Source organism: Colias philodice, chromosome 32 (assembly GCF_061535455.1).
Source record: "Colias philodice isolate Cphi_HAF_F1 chromosome 32, ilColPhil1 Martin Lab GWU primary, whole genome shotgun sequence".
NCBI lineage: Eukaryota > Metazoa > Arthropoda > Insecta > Lepidoptera > Pieridae > Colias > Colias philodice.
This window is the reverse complement of record NC_143117.1, coordinates 1,721,747-1,740,075: the sequence shown is the minus strand read 5'-3', so window position 1 is coordinate 1,740,075 and position 18,329 is coordinate 1,721,747. Positions and strand designations below refer to the sequence as shown.

General features: G+C 35.0%; 1 protein-coding gene across 1 annotated transcript; it reads right to left on the bottom strand.

Moving 5' to 3' along the window:
• Positions 1-6,275: 6,275 nt before the first annotated feature.
• Positions 6,276-8,353, bottom strand: LOC149474937 (uncharacterized). The gene is made up of 4 exons (XM_089714025.1): positions 8,174-8,353; positions 7,885-8,083; positions 7,040-7,220; positions 6,276-6,639 (listed from the first exon to the last, which is right to left on the bottom strand). The coding sequence occupies exons 1-4, from the start codon at positions 8,176-8,178 to the stop codon at positions 6,389-6,391; spliced, it is 636 nt and encodes a 211-aa protein (XP_089570151.1). The 5' UTR covers positions 8,179-8,353; the 3' UTR covers positions 6,276-6,388.
• Positions 8,354-18,329: the final 9,976 nt, after the last annotated feature.

Genomic DNA, 18,329 nt, shown 5'->3' with positions numbered 1-18,329 from the left:
TGCAGTAAAATAAAAAGATGAAAAACTTCATTAGGTATATTGTCTACTGTATCCTCCACAGTTGTGTGACCCCGACGTGCATTGAACACGCAGCTTTCTGATACTAGTAGCTAAAATCAAAACCACAGATATGTCTGTGATCAAAACCATAATAATATTTTTACCTACCTATTATTTTACTAAAAGTCGAGTGCATCGAAATCGTAAATATATGTTTTTCACCTTCCTGGTTTTTTTTCCATAGTAAATAGTGTTTTTGATTTGTTGTATTTTCCTAGCCAAATTATTACAAACAATATTTTCGCTCCAACTCCAAGGTATCGTATTACGAGTACGAGTTAATTGTGTCTTTAAGAAGTATAGTAATAAAACAAACAAAATAAATCTTGTGTAGAGCAATTTAAATCTCGATAATTATTTCTATTAATATTATACAAACTTTTTTAACCGCCTCATTCAGTCGTAGAGCTGTCAAATGTCGATTGCGCGGCAAATTTGTATTTTTTTTTTCATTTTGAAAATTTCATCATCTGTTGTTTTACAGTATTTTTTTATCAAAATATGTAATGCAGTTTACAATAAAAACAACGTATATCGAAACAATACAGCTTTGTGTGAATATTAAATTATGTTCTCAGTTCAATTACTTATTAAGTACTATTTTTCGTACATTTTGATATCAGTTGAAAATATTATACTTATTATCATATAAAATTTTTGGTTAATGCAGCTGGTATAATAAGGTAATGCGCTTTCGTGTTTTAACTACATAATTAGTTCAATATTAATTTGTCGTAAAATACGTTATTTTGTTATTAATTTGAATAATATTGTAAGGAATCTAATTCAGTGTTAGATTTTCAAAATTAGATTAAGGATAATTTGTAATCATTGAAATAAATATTTTTGGATGTACATACTGGTCTTTTTATTTTATTCCCCTGTGCTCATATTATGTCATGAAACCTTTCAGTAGATACATGGACGAAATCGCAGCCAGCTGCAGCGCCCAGCAGTAATTAGCTATAACATATAGGTAGGTAAGGTAATAAATAATAGCTCTATAGTTAATACGCACCTTGATACTTACCGTAGAGTTGTTTGATGTTGAATCCGTAATAAATAAAATTTACACAATTGAATGTTACTTTTGATAGGTTATTCAGATAGAAATAAACGAAAAAAGTTTGGAAAATCCAAAAGTGCACGCCTCATAATTTTTTTTTAATAATTATTTATTAATTATTATTTTTGTTTATTTAATAACAATTAAACCACATCGAATCAGACCCTGAAAAATGAAAGGGTTCTATTCCTGAGCATACTCAAGCGTAAGAGAAAAAAAAAGACTCGATTAGTAAAGTATTTCGGTCGCTATCGTGTTAACAAGAAAATCCTCCGCACATACAGACACACGGACGTCCAAGACAGAACTTTTTTAAACTGTTTTTTAACTAGTTTAAATAACAAAAATGACATCAAAAATATCATGAATGTTAAAAATAGTGTTTTTTTCTTAATATGTGTGTGTATTTATTATCTTACAAGTGCAATGTATGATACATAAAGACATTTTAAGTTTGAAAAATCAGATGTTTTGCGCGAAGTGACAGTAGTACCCACCTCAACGCTTCGCTTATGAGGCGTGCAATAAATAAATAGTTCCCGTTCCCGTGGGATTTACGGGATATAACCTATCCTATTTGTTAATCCAAGTTACCTGTTGAGTATGAATATCATCGTTTACGCATGAAAATAAGTGGACGCGATCTCCACTTATGTTCATACAAATACAGACTTTACAGGGTGCTCCAAAATTACAACATTTCAAAATTTTTTGCTACTTGTTTTTATTTTTATTTTAATTAAAACTAGATAAAAACTAACAGTAATTTTTACTTTTTGAAAATATTTAGGTTTTTATTAATGTTTAAAAATCGTCTTATTCCTAAATGACGTCATTCTTATGGTGGACTTTGTTCTAACGTCTGTATGTATAACGTCGCCACATCAATTTTAATTTTAATTTATTTTCTCTTAAAATTTGCGATTAAGAAAATATTTTTTGTGGTAACAATAGCATTATGAAGAAATGCTTTTTTTTTTCTTTCATGCTCTTAATTTTATAATAGTACCTATAAAATGAAATGTTATCCAACTTCAAATCGAAAGGCACTGTATCCATACAGAAAAATGTCTAAGCTGTACAAAAGTGAAATCTACATTTAATTATACCATAACTTAATTATAAAACGTTACATAGAACTTATAAATCAAAAATTTCGAAAATTCGAGTTTTAAACATTTTTTATTAAATACAGCTTATGTAAAGGATAAAAATCAATAAACTTAAAGATTCAGAATAAATAAACAATTACACAAATTATGTTTCAGACAGCCGGAGGCCCCAAAAAAAACTACGAATTCACTTAGAAATACTTTAATATAAACTTATTACAATACGTCTTGCTCGATGCAAGTCTTAACAATTAATAACTATAAAGCTAATTGAATATAAAATGAAAACTTAAAATTACGTTGCGCCAATGGAATCTGCAGTGCTATTCTGTAAGGTTATTATAAAAACTCGAACGCGGAATCCGCGGTGAGTTTTCGATTTCGTATTCTGTAAAACTCGACAGTACTAGTGGCGCCACATCGTCGAGAGCGGCGACGAGGCGAACTGTGCTAAGTGAGTATTTTGACCACAGACATGTATCAAGATAGACTAAGCGAGTGTATGTACTTCCCGTGTCCAAACTAAGTTTATGAAACTTACTTGACGCTGGCCTACACTCAGTCCGCGCTTGCAGTTCGCCAAGGAAAGACGTGAAGCTGAATAAAGTAAAATGCCGAATTGCGCCGTTATAAACTGTAGAAACTCCACAGCTGTGAGTGGCCGAGTTAGCATAGATGTTTCCTTCCACCGGTAAGTAATTTTCTAATCAGAATATGCACTATTTATTTTAAAATCAAATAAAGAATATCTGTGGAAAACGATCGTGACAAACACGGATACCAAATCATACGAAATGATTCGGAATACATTGCGGCTTTTACTTGGCACGGTAAAGATCGCGTCGTATGATAACAAGCAATGAATAGCGTCTTCTCATTTTTCTGTTCTCATTTTTCTGTCCAATTTTGTGGTTAGTGATGTTCATTTGATGCAACAGTTCTCGATTCTAATCGATTTTATAATCGAACAGAAAAATGATAATTTGAAGGAGCAATTTTTCAGAAAAAAAGGCATAGATTTTTTTTGTCATTTAATACGACTTGACCTAGAACTTTTAAGTATTTTAATACAAAGGTACTAAAAATAAATATTATGACATGGACGCCATTAGTTATAAAGTGTCATCTTGGGAGTTTTTTAAGAAAACTCCTTATTGCTTAGACTATGTTTGTTTTTTCAGTTTTCCAAGTAACCCGAACATAAAAGGAAAATGGATCGATGCAACGGGACATAAAGATTGATTGATTGACAGTTTCATTACTTTCTTTCGATGGCCTCTCTAGTACGTAGTACATGGTAACTCAATGGGCATATGTAAGAAAAAGCTAAAACACATTAGTTTACTTGTTAGAATATTAAAAGGTTTATAACTTTATTTTATCATCCCTCTGTCTATGGTAATTATCATTTTTCTGTCTTGAATCGATTTAGTAATCGATTACGATTCATTTATTTGACTACCTCTTAGACATAGATCTAGTTTGATCTGATTTCTTTCGATTTACTTCGATGGGATAGGACGATACTAGAATCGCCGCGCGAGTGGCGGCCTAATCGATTTAGCGTAAAATGAAATTAACATCACTAAAAAGCGCTCGTGACGTCATAACGCGTCAAGGTCAGTACAAAAAATATGACACGCTTGGTTTTCATACAGATCGCGGTACTTGCGTTGTCTACTTAAATATACATGTCTGTGATTTTGACGTTTATAGTATGAATTCGGCATTCTGTAAGGTAATTTTACATCTCGAACGTCGAGTTCGAGTATTTACAAATACGAATTCACCTGTCAGCAATTCACTCGCCTATTAGGTGCCGAGTTCGTGAGTGAGTTAGTGGTTGTGGAACAAATTTGATACAAATTTTATATATTTTTTTACTAAAATGGCGCGTTATTTTATATTAAGTGCTATAATACGAGAAGCTAATGCTGTGGATATAATAGAAAGTCGCCGGCAAAGTACCAGCATTCGGGAAATGCAAATTATTAATCGAAATAAAAATTTTGTTGAATGCTACCGTTTATCGGAAGAACTAGTTTCTCAAGTGATGGAAGACATTAAAGTTTTAGTTAAAAAACCTCAACGTCGACGAAGAGGATTAACTGCTAGAGTCAAGGTATGTATCTAAGTGCTTTATATGTGTATTCATAATGTCATGAAAAGTTACTGTTACAATAGTCATCGGTCCCGTGATTTCATCTGCGGAAGTCCCGATCCCGTGTGAATATTGGGATAACTTTCCCATAACTCTGTAAAACATTCCATTATGTAGGTAGGTAACATAACTTCCTCGCATAGAACATAGAACCACTAACGATAACGTCATCTAATCCCCGATTATTTTTTATGATGTCACCCTTTCAAGTGGTAGGTACCCTATGTTAAAGTCCAAAGTTTCTCTCCCTTACGGTTTCTTTAAAAACGTTTTGAGTTATTAACCGACTTTAATTATGGATGGTTTCCTTATCAGATTAAGTACCTTTTATTTTGATAGTTTCAAGAAATTTCATTAATTTTTTTCAGTTGTTATGTGCACTTTCTTTCTTTGCGACTGGGAGCTATCAAAGGATATGTGGAAAACACATAAATTCGTTTGTGTCGCAGCCATCAGCATCTCGTAGTATCCACGAGGTCATAGAAGCCCTAAGCCATCCAAGTATAGTAAAAAAATACATAAGATTTCCCCAAAATTCTGAAGAAAGACTGAGACTCAAAACAAGGTTTGTGTACCTACCTAAATAAACCTATCATGTTAATGAAAAATATTTAATGATTTTTTTATTTCTTATTGCAGATTCTATGAGAAATTCAGTATTCCTGGGGTAATAGGATGTGTAGATGGGACTTTTGTGACAATGGTGAGACCAACTTGCCATGAAGAACGATACTACTGTCGCAAAGGATATCATGCAAGAAATGTACAAATGGTAAGCCTGATATAATAATGTCTGTATACGCTTTCGCACTTGAACCACAGAAAATCGATTTAATGAAATTTGGACCAATTCCATAGGATCATTAACGAAGCAGTATAAATCACAAGACGCTGCTAGTACCTATATTTTTTTTAACATTCATTAGAACAGCCACATAAAAATAGTTGTAAAATAATTCTTTTTGCAGTTCACAGATGCAGATTTGAACATAATACATGTAGATGCAACATATGGCGGAGCGACTCACGACAGCCTTATTTTTAATAATTGCATCATTCGGGACCACCTCGAACAATTAGTACAAACAGGCGAATCTGTGTACTTGTTAGGTGAGTTACCTCTTAGCTAATTAATTATAAAGACGAATCTTTGTTTGTTTGTAAATATTTAACTCAAAAACTACTGGATTAATTCCTTCAAAAATTCTTTCATCATTAAAAAAACTACTTTATTTCTGAGTAATTTAGGCTTTATTACCGAAGTTCACGGAATTCATAAAAATTGGAGAGCAGGCGAAATCATTGAAAACTCCTAACTCCTAATAAAAATATAATTGTTGATGACAAAACATTTTATTTTTTAACAATATTCATTGTTACAGGTGATTCTGGGTATCCGCAGCGTCAGTACCCAATGGTGCCAGTTCCAAATGCAGACGAGGGAACACCAGAACATCACTATAACTAGCTGCATGCTACTGCAAGAAACACCGTAGAAAGAACAATTGGGGTCCTTAAAGCCAGATTTAGATGCCTATTAGCACATAGAGTCCTACATTATGACCCCGACACGGTTTCGAAGATTGTAATAGCATGTTGCGTGCTTCACAATATTTGTAATCGTGCCGGCCTGCCAGCTCCAGCCATATTCAATTCAGAGCTAGAGGTTGAGGCTGGTTTTCATAGGACCAGACAAAGTGTAGCTTCAAATGAGGATGTACCTAATGAAACTGCACTTGGTCAGCTATGTAGACAAAGATTGATAAATGAATTATGGAGGGCAAGGAACACGCGGTAATTGTAATTAATTCAATCAAAAATCAATGCAAATTATTTATTCCGGAAAATTATATTCATAGGTGTTAGTAACTCAATTAGGGCTTATAAACTAATGTTAGTAAATTAAGAAACTATAAGTAAAACCACAGATAATTTTTTACTACTAAAATAAGTTAAGAACTAATAAATGTATTTAAGTATAAAAGTATTTTATTTTTTTAAATTTTCAGCTAATAATTTAAGACCTTCCCCGACGGCAATCAGGCCCTCTGCTGTCATTCTGTTGGTCTCCCTTTGTGAGTTGACCATCACCTCCTGTAACTCACAGTAGCGACGGTCAATCTCAATCCGTTGCTCTTCCAAGCTAAGAAACCTTTCAGTAAAGGTTGTTAATTGAGATTGCCGCCTTTGTGATGGAGGTGATCGTCTTCTTTGCCGTTGTTGTGGACGACTCGATGACCCTGAAACGTAAAATAAATATTAATTTATTATTATTTCCACCGGTCGCGGTGACGCATTTTTGACAAGTCTTCTGATGTTATTATTATTTCCTTAATTCATTATCAAGTATTATTTAGTTTTATTTGTATGTATTTCCAAATTTTTATTGTTGACTAGCTTTCCGCCCGCGGCTTCGCCCGCGTTTTCAAAGAAAAACCCGTTCCCGTAGGATTTCCGGGATAAAACCTATCCTATGTCCTTTCTCGGGTATCAAAATATCTCTATACCAAATTTCATGCAAATTGGTTCAGTAGTTAAGGCGTGATTGAGTAACAGACAGACAGACAGAGTTACTTTCGCATTTATAATATTAGTATGGATTATAAATATTGTAAATCAATTCATAAATCTCATAATTACTTGTAGTACGACGTGGTGATGGACCCGCGACGTTCAATTGACGTCGAGCAGGAAAGTTGCCTGAGCCAGAGGGGGTAACTGCTTGCAGAGGGCTCGTTACCTCCGCTCTCGGTGGTGTATGAGCAGGGGAAGGTTCGGGATTCGGGATACAGTTAACATATTGCTGAATTAGTTGAGGTCTCTGAAAAAAAAAACATAGTATTTCAAATACTGGAATCAATAAAAAAGTACCATTTTCATAATATCTTATTAATATATACCTCAGTATCTGCCATACTAACATTTTCCGTATTTATAGCAGTCTCATCCAAGACTTGGTATTCCTAGAACAATATAAGAAACATTTACTAATAAGTTGTTTATTATTAAGTAATATTTTATTAATACACTAGGTATTTACTTACAATAGTTGTGGTTTCATTTATCATAGATGAAGTCGGCAATGTGGGGCTTTCGTTGGCATCAGTAAGGACGGGGATTTCCTAAAAAAAGAACATGACATTGAATAATTATATTTTACATACATACATGTATCGGATCAACAAAATCGATAACAATAGCTTACTTCAAATGGATTAATTTCCAAATGCCTATCACCAATTGCAAAACCTTCCCCGCCCATTAATGTGAGTATTTTCTCCTCCACCTCTGAAAGCTCCACCACCGATTCACATCCACCACCAGTCTTATTGCGTGCCCGGTATCTTAGGGCAGCTTTTTTCTTCACGGCACTCTTTTTGTCAGACCAATACTAAAGCAAAATTAAAAGTTTATTAATAATATATAGGTAAGCCAGATACCTACACGGTATAAGATGAATAGTTTTCTATATGCCTATTGCCTACCTTTGTCCACTGTTTCCATGTTTTAGTGCAGCCTCCCAAGCTATTTAATTTGATAGTCAACTCCTCCCATGTTTTTCTAGCTTCGTCTCTAGCGCTCGGGACTTTTGAAAAACCCTTGGCTAAGCTAGGATGTTTGCTAAGATAGTCGACTAGATACTCTACTTGGGCACGGGAGGGATGAGACGACCTTTCCGAGGAGCTACAATGTTTAAGATTTTAAGTTAAATATTTCAATAAGCTTGTTGTATAAGATAATATTTTAGTTAAATACAAGAATCACATTACTCACCTCATAGTTGTTATTTTTGCAGTTTTCTCCTTTAAATAATTTATGCAACACGTTTAACACCAATTACACAACAACTTAATAAAGCCAAACTGAAACATTAACTAAAACTCCGGTTAAATATTTGATTCGATGTCCCCGAATTTCATTATTTTGTGCTGTTTAATCGATAGCTGGTAGTGGATTTTCTTAACAAACTGCTTTTCTTTTCCAACAAAAATGCGTAGTTTTTGTGAAAATCGAAAATGAAAATTATTTTTTTTAAGGTTATTTTTGTACTAAAAACGACACTTTTATACCATTGTCGTATTAAAACTTCTAGTAATCTCGCACACAGGCAATATTTTTAAATATAATGCCGTATTATTAATTTATTTATAACAATTTCTTAAATTATATTACCTGGAAAATGTAAGTTTGTATTTACCACGTATTTACGACATGCCATTATAGATAATAAATGTTATATTATGACGCGTTCACAATTGTAGATAATAAATATAATTCGAAAGTGATTTTTAAAATGAATTTGTCAAAAATAATTTTAAGGACAGCGCTAGTCGTCCGCTAAACGGATGAATAAAATAAATTAGTTGTCCGATTACCGGATGAATAAAATAATAATTCTTTAGAGAACTGCCGCACGTATTATAGGTTTTTTGTGGGGGGAGGAGAGGGGGGAGGAGGGCACACGTAGGTATTTGATTTTTTTTGCGCGTCGACGGAGCCCCGCTTCGCGGGGCTCCTATTTCTGTGTAGTTTTTTTTTTAAGAAACCTAACCTAACCTAACCTAAACTTGATTTTTTTTTGCGCGTCGACGGAGCCCCGCTTCGCGGGGCTCCTGTTTCTGTGTAGTTTTTTTTTTAAGAAACCTAACCTAACCTAACCTAACGGCTAACCTAACCTAAACTTGATTTTTTTTGCGCGTCGACGGAGCCCCGCTTCGCGGGGCTCCTATTTCTGTGTAGTTTTTTTTTTAAGAAACCTAACCTAACCTAACCTAAACCTAACCTAACGAATTGAGGGCGAATATCTCGGCCATTTTTGATTTTAGAGAAAAGTTGTTCCTATAAAACATGCTTATATTAGCGTAATCTTTACGATAAAACAATAATAAATAGGTGTTATAATGACACCAACTCCATCAAAAATTTTCTAAGTCCTGAGCCCCCTTTGCTTTAGTCCAACCCAACTAGCTTTAGTGTTAAAAGGTTATCTAGTAATCCGAATAATCGGACGATTAAATTATTTTATTCATCCGGTAATCGGACGACTAATTTATTTTATTCATCCGTTTAGCGGACGACTAGACACTTCGTAATTTTAATTTAGATAGCATTTGATAATAACAAAAATTTTACGATACATAAATAAAATACAAACAGGTTGTTTAAACCTACGTAGTTTTTTTTTGTTTGAGTGGGAATCGCCCTAAAGTCGCTTCTGGCACTCGCCGGCCGCTGCCGCGGCACGCTCGCTTCGCTCGCTCGGCTCGTGCGGCAGTTCAACAGTTAACCTAACACGCTCGTCGCTTCGCTCCTCGCTACCTATTTGAATACTAAAAGTAAAAGTTAATCGATTTTTAAAACTGAAGCAAGTGAGCTATAAAAAAAACATTAAAAATTAAAATGTATCATTTATACTCTATGATAAGCTAGTATATTTGTATTGCTAATCTGTGATCTGCGTCATATTAACTAATCTGTGTTATCTGTGGCTTGTTGTGAATACAAAATATGGAACGATTTTTGGCTATACTAAATTGTTAAAATACTATTTTGACAAAATAAATTGTAATATGTAAATAAAGTAATAGGTACGTAAATATATTTAAAAATAATGCGTGTGAGTGTGATAATTAGACATTTTGATACTATAATGGCTTAAGATTTTACTTTAAGTTGCGTTTTTAGTACAAAAATAACCTTAAAAAATATCATTTTCAATTTCGATTTTCACAAAAACTACGCATTTTTGATGGAAAAGAAAAGCAGTTTGTTAAGAAAATCCACTACCAGCTATCGATTAAACAACACAAAATAATGAAATTCGGGGACATCGAATGTAATATGCAGCCAAAACTCCAACATAACTTTTAGAAAGAATGCAACACGAAACACTTTAAAATTAGGTACAAAAAACCACTTGAGAAATAAACATAAGTCAAACGAACCACAGACAAGCGTCCTTTTTTTTCAGTGACGCTAGAATTATTTTGATTTTAAAGAATTTATCAGTGTAAAATTGCAATTTTAGTTTAATTCCACCCACGGTACAATACTAAAGTGTTATTATGTCTTCAAAATGTGTTAAATTGCCGCATTTTAAAGATAATAACAATGTCGATAAATTCAAATCTATAAGATCCCTTCACTAGGCAAGTGAGTTTCGAAGTGAGACTCACTTCGCTTCGCCTCTGCCGAGCGGATGTTTACAGAATGCGAAACCAAAAACTCGAACGTTCGAAAGTGAAGTGAGTCGACTCACTCAGGTGAGATGCGAGTTCGGGCGCGTTTTTTACAGAATAGCCTAGCTGCTACGTCCGTACAATACGTTCCCGTGAGAAACGTCGACGCAGCAATGTCTTGGGGATCCGTTGGCGTAACTCCTCCCCCCGAAGACCAGCAACTATTTGAGCACGGTGTGATAAAATGTTGCTGGAAACTGTGGTCCTGGCGAAGATTCGGTACAATTTTGACTGTCTTGATCTTCCGTCTTTGTATTAGGGTCGTCTTGATTCTTCCAGCACGTAACGTTCTTATAACGGATTACTTTGTAAGTTGCGAAAAGTAGCAAAGTGCCCAAAAGGAATGTATAAATTGGGACAGTGGTATGGTATATCGTCGATGTATTCTTTTCTAGTTCAATCGGTGCTTGCATCAGTACCTTAGTATGAATCTTATGCAGATCTTCCAAATTTATTGAATTCAACTTTACATGATTTTCAGGGCTGTGGTTGAAGTGTATTTCATTTAAGTCGATATTACTTATTTTCAGTGGTTGTCCTCGAATTCTATCTTGAACGTTATTGACTTTAAATTTATCTGATTCCAGGATACAAATATCCCGTTTGATAAAATATGCTAAATTTGCCCAAATCCTTAGCATAATGACAGAAAATGTAGATGATATATTGCAAGAATTGGTTAGAATTGAAAATACATTAGCTTTCATTCGTACGTCCTCAACACATCATTCTATGTTAAGTTCAAATGTGTTAAAGGATATATTAATAAAATTAAATACTATATATGGTAAGGATAGAATTTTAGAGTTAGAATTAAGACAATATTACGATATAATAAAACCAGGATATTATTTTAATGGAAAAAAGATTATAATTGTTCTTAAATTTCCGATAGTGTCTAAGGATTCATTTACTTAAGCTTCACAATATCTTTTTTGACTGATATGCTCTAGAGACCTAGAGTGTCATGAGACAAGTGGTGTGATGACTGGTACTTAAAACCTACTGAGTTATTTTTTTAGTTGTCCTACTGTTGTACTGGTCCAATTTTTTTAATTCTTTCGTTGTTGGAAAGCTACACTATCCATAAGTATAATACACTATGTTTGTTCAATAAATGCTTTTAATAAAAAAAATACTAAAAGTTTTACAATTTACCAAACATTGAGTCCATGTTTCTGTAGCAATCTATTTATTATTACTTGGGACCATATCCAATGTTATAAGTAACATTTTTATCTCTTTCAGGCAGACCATCCATCTCAATTTGCCTTAATTGACATATCAAATACTACTGATCAACCATCATGCTCAGGTTATCCACATCCACAAGATGCCAAGGATCTTGAATTGGTAAGAGCAGTTCTTGAATAGAAAACCTATATGAAATAATTCTTGTTTAAGGTGGATGTTCCGACCGTCCCTCCATACATTTTTGATGACGACTAAACACTTAACACAGACACTATTTCTTTAAAACTAATCATTTTATCACTTCTCTACAATGAAATGTGTCCGCGTTCGACCTTTTTAATCAATAACTTACATTATTTACTTAGAAAAACAACAGTGAAATACCGGCAAAATTTGACACTTCTACAGTAGTGTGCGTGACTTTTGCCAAGCGAAACACGACATAAAGCACGACATCTAGCGCGTCAATGTCTAAACGAATGGCGATGTTTAGACATTGACGCGCTAGATGTCGTGCATTCGCGTTCGTTATCTTATACATAATTCGCATAATTCTAATAAATCAAAGTTCTATGTGTAATAATTGAGTAATTTCATTTCCAATCGTTCAAAGAAAATAACAATAAAATAAAATAAAACTAATGACCTTAGAAACTATGTTTTTTTTTGTAAACAATTTATTACTCATTATTGTTCGTCCGTCGTAGGTCTGTAAACTGTATTGTACACTGAAGGTAAATGGTACTGTAGGTACTTTAGTTCGGCGTCGTCGTCGGCTTGATATAAAATTACATTCTTGATTTCATTGACACGCGCTATGATTTGCGCGCGGAATTTCTTGTGTTGTGAATTTATTTTTGTATGCTATGCATTTTTTGATTCAAATTGCAATATTTCTCTAGTATGCATTTGAGACTATATTGTAAATTGTAATAATTGATCGTGGGTATAGTCATTAATTATTCTAATAACGCAATTAGTAATATGTATATGTATTTTCGGTGGGATTCAAAACAAAAAATTGGCCCGTGATTTTTATGAAATTTCACCACATTGCAAATCACATCAATCATAGTTCATACACATGTATGACGAAAGTGATTAGTATTGTGGCTAACATTGACTCATCAGTTCATCACTGAAACCAGTGATAAATCAGTACCTATATCATATTGTGTTTGAATATTTTTAAACAATGATATAAGTATACAATTATTATAAATCGATAAACTATCAAAGTAATCACAAACTTGCAAACATTGGTAAAATATGCTTTAGCGAATTTTCAGACAGACACACAATTTTATTACTTAGTTTGTTTTAGCAAAGTAGGTACCTACTCTGTTTACGTCACGCGTCGGCCGTCGCGTCGTCGAAAACGGTGCACCCAGAAACAAACATACCTAATTACCTAATTCAGTTACAATCCTTCTTTTGTTCCAATACGATTTTTTTTCCTGATAGCTAATAGCAAAACCATATGTTACTTTGTTTTCGTAAATATGTTTTTCACCTTCCTGGTTATTTTCACATAATGAAATATAATAAAATAATAAATAGTGTATTAGATTTGTTATTGTATCTTGTATACGAATTATTCTTACTTGTTGGTTATGAAATGTTCAAATACCTATTGAAATAATTTACTGTTACAAATCATTAGTGTTATTAGTTTTGAGTGAATAGGCATGGATCAGAAATTCAGAATATTATATGCTGCTAACTACTCAAATACATACATGTTTTGATAAAAAAAAACAATAGTGTACAGTGAAATTAGTCTCGAGAAATTTTTGCATATGTAGTGGTGTGTATATTACTCAGATCTTAGAGCGCGTTTCCATTATATCGTTCTAGCCTATACAAAAATGTTTCGATATCCTAACATTACTATTTAATTTTATACTTATCCCTAGCAATACTCTGATTTATGTTTTAAAGAAAATGGTTTTGACTTTATAAAAAAAATAATATATCATTCAATTTTACGTCCTTGAGCCAATGACAAGGCGAATACCGTGAAACAATAAAATATCTTGTTCATAATAATTTGTTTCGTAATTAATATTTGACCATAATAATTACGAAACAAAACAAATAAATAAATCGTCACTTGATAGTGGAAAGTGGAAACACGCACAAAACCAGAATAAACCAGTTTACGCTGTCCGCAGGTGCCTCGTGCAGTCCGGCGTCAGTCGCTTGGTACCGTTAGAACATAAAGCACACATTTCATTCGAAAATTATAATTATTACGTAGTTTAATTGTTAAATTTTGTATTTGTTGATTGTTGTTATTGTTTGTTATTGTTGTTATTGTTTGTTATTAAAGTGAAACTTTTATTACATCGTCTCAAACTTTTTGGTCTGTGTAGCGCATGTCGCGTGTATCGCGGCTGCCGAGTAGGTATACCTACTCGGCAGCCGACCGTCACGCGACATGCGCTACACAAAGCAGTGTTCGGAACCGTTCGAACAGTTTCACTTTTACCGTGGTTTACATTTTTGGCCGGAGAACACCTAATTCATACACGTCTTCACTGAAGTAAAAATCGGCACTGCTTGTAATGTTTGGAACTAATAAAATATTAATAATATAACGGTTTTACATTACAATAAAACCGATATTATGTGCCGAAAAGGAAAACATACAGCATTGTTATGAAGAAGCAGTGTATACTCAACCATAGATACGGAATGATTTCCATAGACTACATACAACCTCTAGTTCCAATTTATTCCGCTAGACGTCGTCGCTGTCACCAGCAAGGTGATGGGGGAACCAAATTCATTTTTCGAATCATAGTCTTCACCAGGAAGGACTTCCTGCAATGCTGTATGTTTTCCTTTTCGGCACATAATATCGGTTTTATTGTAATGTAAAACCGTTATATTAATGTGCCTCTGGAAAACATACAGCATTGTTATGAAGACGTGTTTGTTATCTGCTGGTGAAATAAAAAGACACAACGCTATGATGAATATAAATATAAAATAAAACTCCTACTTATGTTCTTATTTTTATTTTCTAACATTCAAACAATATATAGTATTTTAAATGTTTTCTTACTTGTAATCACTAAATCATGTCACATAAATATGCACAATATTTTAAGTTTAATTAAATTCAAATAATATACTATTTTAAGTAGCCTTTAACTTTGAATCAATATACAATCAATATAACGTTACAATATTCTACAAAAATATACACAATTTATTTGTTTATTAATTTTCATTGAATCTATATTCTATGATAATGTAAAAGTATTAAAAATCAAATTTCGATTATTTTCATTAGATAGTTCAATTTCACGACAATAATGTTTAAAAAATGTATTGGAGGATTTCCAATTTCCTCGTGATAATATTTCGTCTATAGGCTGATTCTCCAGCCATCCTAATGATGCTACCGCCGATCTACAGCTGCCTGGAGAAGCATTTATTCCGCTGTCTCTGAGTACAGAGCGTACCCAATTCCCAATGACTGTACGGGAAGCAGCTTTAGTTTTATTACCGAATGTTATGAATAGGTTTTTTAAATTATTAGCTTCACTACGTTTTGAATAACTCTTTTGTATTAAAAGCCGTACAAGAGTAACTGGACAGATGTTTTTATCCGGATGTTTCGCAAGTTTCCAAGCTGATTGACGAGAACTATGAGTATCTGTTTTTGAACCAAAAGCTGGTATTAGGTAGATGTTTTCACCATTATCAAAGAAACTGTTATCTGATATATTTAACAATGTAAGGTCATGAACCCGTCGGCCCGAAGCCAGTAATAATATCGTAGCTGTTCTACGAGAAATATCAAATAGGGTATCCTTTAGCGGGTTAGACGAGAGCCATTCAAGAACAGTTCTCGGATCCCATGTAATCAACGGTCTAACAGCCTTAGGATTACAGGCACCAATTGCTTTAAGGGTATGTTTAATAATAAAATTTGAAAATGACTCTTTTTCTATATGAGGACCGCAGAATGTTAAAATAGCTGATTTATGGACCAATATCGTGCTGTATGATAAATTCTCTTTGACGTTAAGATGTATTAAAAAACGGGCGATATCCGCTGGCTTTGGACATTTTGGATTTACTGAACAATTGACACACCAGGATAGCCATCTTCTGAGGGCTGGCGTATATGTTGATAATGTGGAAACTCGCCAGCTTTTCTTTAACAGGCTCTTTTCCTGCTCAGACCAATCTTTTATTTGTTCGCCCCACCCCCAATCCTCCAAACTTTCAGGGTTAATGTCTGCACTTGTGGTGGGGGTAACAGTGTTGTTACATCTATCAGCACTTCTGGCAGGTTCCTGATCTGGTACGGATGATCCAGGGCTCTGGCCTTCAGATCCTGGAGCCAGAACGCCTTCGGCCATTCTGGAACCACTACAAGATACGTTCCCGTTGCACTGTTTAGATGTGCTAGCACCCGTGGTATGAGGCTTGGCGGTGGGAATACCCATGCTAGCTGATACTTCCATGGCCTGCTGAAGGCATCTATATAACTTGCTGATAGATCTCTGCAGTCTATCGACACGTATTCCTGTACTACTGCAGACTTTCTTGTGGCAAACAGGTCGATTTGGGGTTGTCCCCACTTCTGGAACACTTTCGCTGTCGCTCTTGGTAATAGATGCCACTCTGCTGGACGTTTTCCTCGTGATAGCCTGTCCGCTATTATATTGTACCGTCCCGGTAGGTAATGTGCGCTCACCGTTATCTTGTAGCGGTCCACTATTTGTAACAACTTGGAAGTTAGTGTTAACAAGCCTATCGATCTCGTCCCCCCTTCTTTCCGAATATAAGCAATCAGTGTCCTGTTGTCCGACTGAATTAGAACGTGTGCATTGCGCAACAGTTCTACATTCTTTTCTATAGCCGTTACTACTGCGTATAGCTCTTTTTTGTTGCAATGCCACCTTCTTTGACGGACTGACCAGACTCCTGACATAGTCTTCCCATTCAATTGGGCTCCCCAACCAAAGTCCGAAGCGTCCGTCGCCAGGAAATGGGTGGCAGGTTTTTGTGTATTGGCATGCTGTGCCGGGTAGCTCCGCGCCACCACGTCATCTCTTGTGCCACAATAGCTGGGACTGGCAGTTTCTGTCGCGATCTCTTCTTGTTGAAGCGTCGCAGAAAGATCTGCATTCTGCGACAATGTAATCGGCCCCGCGGGATAACGAAATTTGCAAAATTCAGTTGACCCAAAAGGCATTGTAGTTCTCGAAGATTTACCTGTTGTATCTTCAGAACCTGAGCTATGGCGTTGTCTAACTTGTCTCTCCTTTTCTCTGGTAGTGACATAACATTTTTTGCAGTCTGCCATCGTATGCCTAAATATTCCAAGTCTTGAGTGGGGGTCAAAACCGATTTTTGGTAGTTTATCTGCCATCCCAGATATTCCAAGTGCCGCACGGCTTCCGCAGCCTGACGACATAACTTGGACTGGTCCTGATTGACCAGAAGGAAGTCGTCCAGATACACTAGAACTCGACAACCTTTTGCACGCAAGGTCTCCGCGACCCAACATGTTACTGAAGAGAAAAGGTACGGTGCTGACGCTAGACCAAAGGGTAGGCACGTCATTTCGTAAAGTTGGAGCTGGTAACTTATTCTCATAAAAGGCCGGTGAGACTTGGCGCAGGCCAGGTGAAAATAGGCGGACGAGATGTCTAGCTTTATCATCCAGTCCCCAGGCTGGAGAAACTCGGGAACCGTGGAGTGCGAAATGAGGCGAAAGTGCTTTGCCTTTATAAATTTGTTCAGCTCCCGCAGGTCGAATATCGGACGCATAGTGCCGTCGCTTTTCTTCCTCAGAAAAAGCTTTGAAATAAAACTGGGAGTTCTTTTGGTGACGATCTGCAGTACACCTTGATCCAGAAGCTCCTGTATTGATTGAGACATTGCAGGGGACGGGGTTGTTGAATACTGTTTCATAATTTCCTTTGTTGGCCTTATTAATGGCGGTTTTTTTACCAGGGGCAATCGAAAGTGTGTTATTGCCGAAATTATAAACTTGTTCGCGCCCAAAGCTTGCCAACGGCTCTTGAAAGCTTTTAAACAACCCCCCCTGAAGTGTGTCGGATAGTCACTTCCTCTCTTCTTTGTTTCGAAAGGAATTATTTTTAGTTTGTTTAAAATTATTTGTTTTCTTAAAAGTACTTTGCGAATTTTTATATGTATCTGGAGTAACGTTTTTGCTCGAACGGTATTGAGCCTTGGAAGTAGAAGGTAACGAATTCTTGTACTTCTTTTTAAGTGGTTCCGTTTTTTTATAAATTTGTGATTGTGAGGGTAGTAACCAAAAGTGAGGACCGCCTAGCGATTGTATAAACGTTAAGAGTTTGGTCTTATTAAATAAATGTTCTTCGCTCGGAGGGATATTCCTAAGCGCGCTTTGAATATTTTTATCCCTAATTCCATCTAATAATCTTTTTCTCCTAATTTCGATACACTCCGCTCTTTTACCGCACACAATTTGTAATGTTTGTTCC

Coding starts and splice junctions, on each gene's coding strand:
- LOC149474937 (XM_089714025.1), bottom strand. Junction 7,221..7,884: donor CATGGAAACAGTGGACAAAG/GTAGGCAATAGG, acceptor TTTTTTTTTCAG/AGACCTCAACTAATTCAGCA. Junction 6,640..7,039: donor ATCACCACGTCGTACTACAA/GTAATTATGAGA, acceptor TTTACGTTTCAG/GGTCATCGAGTCGTCCACAA.